General features: G+C 40.0%; 1 protein-coding gene across 3 annotated transcripts in view; it reads left to right on the top strand.

Moving 5' to 3' along the window:
- Positions 1-6,330, top strand: part of sntg2 (syntrophin, gamma 2) — a 101,227-nt gene extending 94,897 nt beyond the window's left edge. Inside the window, exons 15-17 of one of the 3 annotated variants that reach the window (XM_005750431.1) lie at positions 3,785-3,877; positions 4,268-4,330; positions 5,373-6,330. In XM_005750431.1, coding sequence (XP_005750488.1) covers positions 3,785-3,877; positions 4,268-4,330; positions 5,373-5,501 — 285 coding nt within the window. In that variant the 3' untranslated portion in view covers positions 5,502-6,330. Of the gene's footprint in view, positions 1-3,784; positions 3,878-4,267; positions 4,379-5,372 lie in introns of all 3 variants that reach the window. The other 2 variants (XM_005750430.1, XM_013915229.1) reach the window with 2 other exon arrangements.
- Positions 6,331-6,833: the final 503 nt, after the last annotated feature.

Here is a 6,833-nt window from a genome sequence, read left to right as displayed (position 1 = left end):
TGTTAGAAGGCATGCAGCCATTGAATAAACAACTTCGTGTTCAGTTTCATATAATGTTAGAAAAGTTCATCTTGATTTAGTGTAAGTAGCAAATACATTTCATGCTCGTCAGCAAACACGGCAGTTTGTCCTGATGGTGTTCCAAATTCTCAGAAGCTTGCGTCAACACAACCTGTTCTCCTCGATCTCTGTGTTGTACATTGTGTGAGGGCAGTACACTGTGACATCTCTGTTAGGTGTGGTCACTTAAGTACACTTACCATCACAGTGACACAGGGTGTGGTCAGATGTGAGCTAAACGTTGCCTCAGGCTGGGGCTGTTTGTGGTACGTATTTAGCACCTTTTCAGTGGTTAAGAAAGTGCATCTGCGTCCTTCACAGTCTTCGTTACCACCCTTCTTTTTCATCTCCTCGACCCCTTTTATGATCAATTATGACAGACACAGCAGATCTTCACACTTGTGAGCGTTCCCTGTGTCCTGTGTTTTCTTTCCCTTCTACACACATGCTCCTACTTCTGTCAGACTTAAGGAGATTTTCTTTAAAAATATTTCATGTTGCTAATTCCCTCAGAAAAATCCTTTCCAATTAGTGAAGTGTAGTCACTGCTCACCGTGTCACAACAGAGTCTTACATTTGGTGACAGAAAGAACTTAGCAGCTGGCCTGCTACTGTGGGTTTCCTTTTTTCTTCATTTTTTCACCCCATTCCTTTCACAGCTGAATTCACGACACCACTAAAGACAGGGCGGTTGAGGTCTGTGAGCACAAAACACTTTCAGTAAAAGGACTGTACAGTCCCTTGCCACATTCTCTGCACACTGCACTGTATAATTAAAAACCACCATGCCCCTGCTGTCTGTGGACATAAAACGAAAATATAGCACAAATACAAAAATCAGAATACACTTCTTGCCATTCCAACTGAGTGGACCGCACAATCGAAAAATGAAGTCGTGAGGCAAGAGAAGCCTTTTGAGGCATAATGCTCCGCAGAGGCTGAAAAGCTTACACATCAGTGCTTTCAAAAGATTTGCGTGAAAAGAATTGGAAAACACATGCTTGTTTGTGTTCCAGCAGGAAAATGAATGTTAAAAATTTATACCTTTTAAAATAGATTTCCCGTGTCATGTGTCTTGACATTATCAGAACGCCGCACAGGATGCTGGGTGTGCCAACAGCTCAAGACAAAAATTTATAAATAAATACATTTCAAAAACAGATTTGCTCTTCTTATCAGATATTGCCAGCCTAACATGTCAGACTTTCACAAGAGCTCTACACATGGGAAATGCCTATGATGTATGACTGATGAAATATATAACCGTTTTATACTCACAATGAGTCCATCATACAATTAGAACATGCTGTTTGTATGAGGATCCAAATAACAGCAATGTTTCATTGGCGTACATCTGCTTGTTTTAACATTGCGAGTTTGAAAAAAGTCGATTAAATTACACTAAATGTATTTTTTCACATACCCACATAATTCAAGGATCAAGAAAACCTTGCTTATAGTTCACTTTACTGCTGTAGACTCTTCACCTTACAGTATATACATTCAACAGCTTAAATGTTTGTTAGGCATAACTGTTCAAATGCTTGTTACACAAATGAGCCAATCCATTGGCAGCAACTTGGTGTGTTCCTTTCAGAAACAGCTCATTTTCTGGGACTTTTCCCTACACAGCCATTCCTGTGTTTACAGAGAATGGTCCAAACAAACAAAAAGAGAAAAAAAAGTCCCCCAAAAAGGAAATATCCAACAACCACTTGCTGCAACCCAGCCATGGTATGCAGAAGACCATCTAGGAATGAATAACACTTCAAACTTTGAAGCAGATTGGCTGCAGCAGCAGAGGACCACACAAGGTGCCACTGCTGTTAGCTAAGAACAGGAAACCGAAGCTTCGATTCACACTGGCTCACCACAATTAGACAATAGAAGACTAGAAAAAGTAGTATAGTTAGTCAGTCATATAACTATAATCATATAGTTAGGGCTGGATCAGGTGTCCCTGAATCCTCCCTAACGTTGGGCATACACTGTGCAATTTTTGGCTCATTTTTAGCCGATTTTTGAGTGATCGGCCCGATTTTGGCCTTCGTCGTGCATGGTGTAGTATACGTGGGGTAACGAGAAGCGATTAACACCTCACGACCAGCTCCCGATCATCAATCTTGGTCATAAGAAAATCAAACCTGTTTGAAATCCTGTCGGCCGTCTTGAGGGTGTCACCGCAGCCTCTCACTCTGCGCACACGCAAACACAGAAATGAAAGTGAAGAGACTGAGCAGCACGGCAGTGCAGCGTGTGATCTGGACGCAAGTGATGGAGGCACAACTTTGGCAAGCTCATCTGAGCCTTTTCGATGTGGCCTCACAAAATTATCACGACCACAACAACCGTGAAAATAATTGGATGGACATTGCTACTCAATCACAGCTGCCTGATCAATGTTTTTCATTAGCAATTTTGCAAAGTTGATGGTGGTGGTGTGTCTGTGTGAGTGAAAGACAGAGGGAGAGCGAGCGGCAGATTTTCTGTGTCCATAACATGAAGGTTACATGCACAGTGTGAGCACTCAGGTCGCATCAGAGCATCGGGCCGTATAGTGTGAGACCCTGCATCATGACCTGCAAACGTCTAACCCCTGCGAGTCAATCGTGCAGTTTGAGTTTTGCTGAATGGAAAAAACACCAAATTGCACAGTGTTTGCCCATCTTTAGTTATGATGCAATAGTTGTAGCCTTTTTGGGGATTCCCATGATGCATTGTGTATTTCTGCTTTAGTCACCTTTCTCACTCACTATGTGTTAATAGACCTCTCTGCATTGAATCATGCTTGTTATAAATCTCTGGCTCTCTTACACAGCATGTCTTTATCCTAGCCGCCCTTCCCTGAGCCTGGTTCTGCTGGAGGTTTCTTCCTGTTAAAAGGGAGTTTTTCCTTCCCACTGTTGCCAAAGTGCTTGCTCATAGGGCGTCATATGATTGCTGGGTTTTTCTCTGTCTGTATTATAGGGGTCTACCATATAAAGTGCCATGAGGCAACTGTTGTTGCGATTTGGCGCTGTAGAAGAAAAATGTTGAATGTTCCGATGAGTCTCGATTTCTGTTGCGGCAGGGTCAGAATTTGGATGTGGCCCATATCACAGGCACCAGATCTCAATCCAGTTGCACACATTGAGGTGTGGTGGAGCAGATTTGCTTCATGGAACATAAAAGTAAAAATTGTACTGACGTGACTGCTGTTGTCAGCTGACATCGAGAAAATAAAATTAAACTGAATCCATACTCTGAACTTTTATCAAATACTCTAACATTCTTGTACACATTTCTTACAGTGGACATTTTGGCATGTGACACTTAGGTGTAGTGAATATGAGTGAATGCAACATTAACCTTGAACATGATCATTCTGGCACAGCTAAATGGAACACAGCCATTGCTAATTGGATTAGTTACACCTGTGCTTTTCAAAGCATAACAAATCAAAACAGCTGCTGGAAAGTAAAGCATACTTTGTGTTGTCATAAAAACAGTATAATGGAGGGTTTACACAGATGTATGGTGAATGCTAAGCAGGTTATTTATTTATCTATACTACAAATGTATTCAGGGTTCTGCTGTGAATGCATGCAAGACTACCATTCCTCTCTGGGTTTGATGCAAGGCTGTGGATGCTAATGCAGAGCGGTACTAAGTACCTTTGTACAGCAATGTAATGCACAAAATGTGTCAGCCAGTTTGTTAATGGATGTCAATTCTCTCTCACCAGTCCAAAAGCTACATGTGCAGCAGCCAGGGGAATGTGCTGTGCTTCACCATAGATTTTGCATCAGGCTTCACCTGCTCTGAAAGCACTTCAAAGGTGACATTTTACCGAGTTCACAATTCTTGTTGGCATACTGCTTCAACTGTTCTTAGTTTTGAGATGACAGTTCAAAATCTCCTTACTGATGTTTGCTTAGGCTCTAATTGTAGCTATTTGAGGGGGAAAAAATGCTAAATTTAACATTTTGCACAAATTAATTTCTTCCATTAAGACCTTTATTTCTTCAAGAATAGTATGCTCTTATTAAAATGACAGTTTGAGTTTAATTTAGCAGCTCTGCACTGGTTAAAATCCATCATAAAATAACTTTAAAGATGGTCCGCTGTGTTTCCTCAACTGCACATTAAAATGACATTTCCTGATCATGCAGCCTGTTGTGCTCATTATTGAAACCCCTCTGCTGTGTTTTTTATCCTTCCCTTGTAGACAATACTGTGGCGATACAAGTTCTCTCAACTTAAAGGCTCCTCTGACGACGGGAAAACCAGGGTAAAGCTCCTTTTTAAGAATCCCGAAAGCAAGCAGATAGAAATGAAGGTAATAAAACATTTCTTGCCCCAATTTAATAAAATTAAATGTACTTGTTTAATTCTAGTTGGATTCTTTTACACTAGTTGTGACTCGAAGTGCGGGATTTCTAATTAGTCTCTGCCTCTGTAGCACCGTGCATAAATCAAATAGTCGAGATGTGATTAAACTGCAGACTTTTAGCTTTATTTAAGTGGTTTAACTCAAATATTTCATTAACTGTTTAGGAGTTACGGCCATTTTTATACATGTGAAACTCTGAAAATGGGAGCCTAAGTAATTGGACAGACTTGTAAGGACTCAAGGATCTTTCCTCAATACTTGGATGAAAACTCTCTGAAGCCAGTGTCAGAAGTCTAGAACCCGTGAGCACAAACTGCTGTGTTTCCTGCAGCCACTTTTCGTCCGTCTAAAGTTTTTTTTTTTTCAGAACCTTGCAGGTTCTTTTAGATGTTTTCTGACAAACTCTAATCTGGCCTTCTTGGTCTTGATTGTAGCCAGTGGTTTACACCTCTGTATTTACCTGAAAGTGTCTTTTGATTGCAGACTTTGACAAGAGTGAGAGCGCTCTTGTCGTTCAGGTATTTCAGTGTTGCCAGTTGATTCCTTCGTTTTAACAGTGGACCAGATTGTTGATTTTTTTTAAATGCATTATTGCCTTACATTTGTTAGACCTCTTGAATTTAAGCTGAATGACTGAACTTTAATCACATCAATCCACTCTAGTGAATTACCAGAAAAAAAAAAGTCATTGTCTAAATATGACCTGGCTGCATATAAATCATGCTGGAAGAAGCTAGTTACCCTGACATACACTGTTATCATTCTCTTGTGCAACTCCTAGTATTATGACAGATGTGGAGAGTGCAGATAGCATCAGCCACAACTGCCAAATTAATTAATAAACCACAATTACCTGTTAACTTTTTTAAATACTGTGATTTGGATTGTGAACATAACGGACTAATCAGTGCGTCTCTTGTCCTTGACGTGTGCTTTTCAGGAGCTGGAGTTTGCTAATCTGACAGCCGTCCTCCACTGTATACATTCTTTTATCGCTGCCAAAGTGGCCTCCATGGACCCTCTCTTTATGTGCAGTCAAAGCTTCCTTGGAAATTACACGAACAGTTAAGAAGACACGTCCTCATCGTGATGTGCACCTGAGGCAAATCAGCAGTATTTTATGCACAGAGCCCATTGATATGTATATCTTGTTCTTGCTATTTTTGTATGGACTTCTGAAAAAGACATCTTTGTAAAAGACTCTTGAGGTGGGTAATGTCAGATCTACTGAAGGAAAGATGAGGTTTCACTTTTAGACAACTAGAGATATCCAGTGGGAAAAGATATACAGTTCTTCCATTCTTCTGTTTGCCCCCCCCCCCATTTGATAATTATTCAGAGTGAAACTTAACACCTATGATAAAAAAATAAAAAATGTAGCTGCCACTGTGTTTAACAGAAAACCTAAAAATGAATTTTGCTACATGTCTACCTACAAATATTGAAGAAATTTGAGCTGGGTAAATGAAGCGGATATCGTCACAGGGGGATACAGGATTAAAAAAGGCCTTTGACAGGGATATTTCCAACAATGATGAGAAAGCGTACTCTTTTTTTCTTGTTTTTTTTTTTTAAATCCCCCCAAACTTCCTGTGGTTTACCTAGTAATGTCATGTCTGAAAAAGTACCGCAAGCACCTTACAATAAAAAGCAAAAATAATAGCCTCCAAATAACCACCGAGTTGACTCGACAGCACTCTGATACGGGCCCAGACTAAAATTAAAGAAACTTCCCAAAGGCAGCGCTGGTGCCAGGCTTCAGTACTTCACTGGTTTGGAATAAATTGCAAGTTGTTTGTGTTACTGTTTCCATCTTTTGTATCAAATAAAAAGGCAAACGTCCAGAGTGTTGTATTTCTCTGGCAAACAACAACATTTTAACCTTCACAGTATTGTTAGAGTCCTTTTTTTTTTTTTTTTTTTTAAATTCTTTTTCTGAATCTCATCCTGATATGGTGAAAATACTGTGCATCTTCAACTTTCTGTAATGGTTTTAGTGTTAAATAACATGTTTGCTGTAGTTTCAATAAATCGCTTACAGAGTTCAACTTTGTCATCCGAGGCATGTTAAAGCTCCCTGTGGGTCTACATGTGTCTACTTTCACACTTTAGCATCTGCTAGCCCAGCTGCTGATTTCTGTCTTAATACTGCATTTGTGCACCAAAAATACTTTTTCTGTCTTTTCCAAAAACAAAAAGAAAACGCTGCACAGGTAGCTGCGTTTTATTGGAAGAGCCTGTTCCACTACTTGTTTTCAACTGAACTGGGCTGCAGCACAGTCTCATTAAACTGAGTAGTTTAATTCTGTGAGTTAGTAACTTGGGTCTTTTCACCAAGAGGTCACCGATCAGAGAATACCAACAAGTACAAGGTCAACAGACAGCTGTTTACAAACTGTTC

The sequence above is a fragment of the Pundamilia nyererei genome, unplaced genomic scaffold (genome assembly GCF_000239375.1).
Source record: "Pundamilia nyererei isolate P.nyererei 1_Seehausen unplaced genomic scaffold, PunNye1.0 scaffold00274, whole genome shotgun sequence".
Taxonomy (NCBI): Eukaryota; Metazoa; Chordata; class Actinopteri; order Cichliformes; family Cichlidae; genus Pundamilia; species Pundamilia nyererei.
The sequence above is the reverse complement of the archived record's forward strand: the minus strand, read 5'-3'. Positions and strand labels throughout refer to the sequence as shown.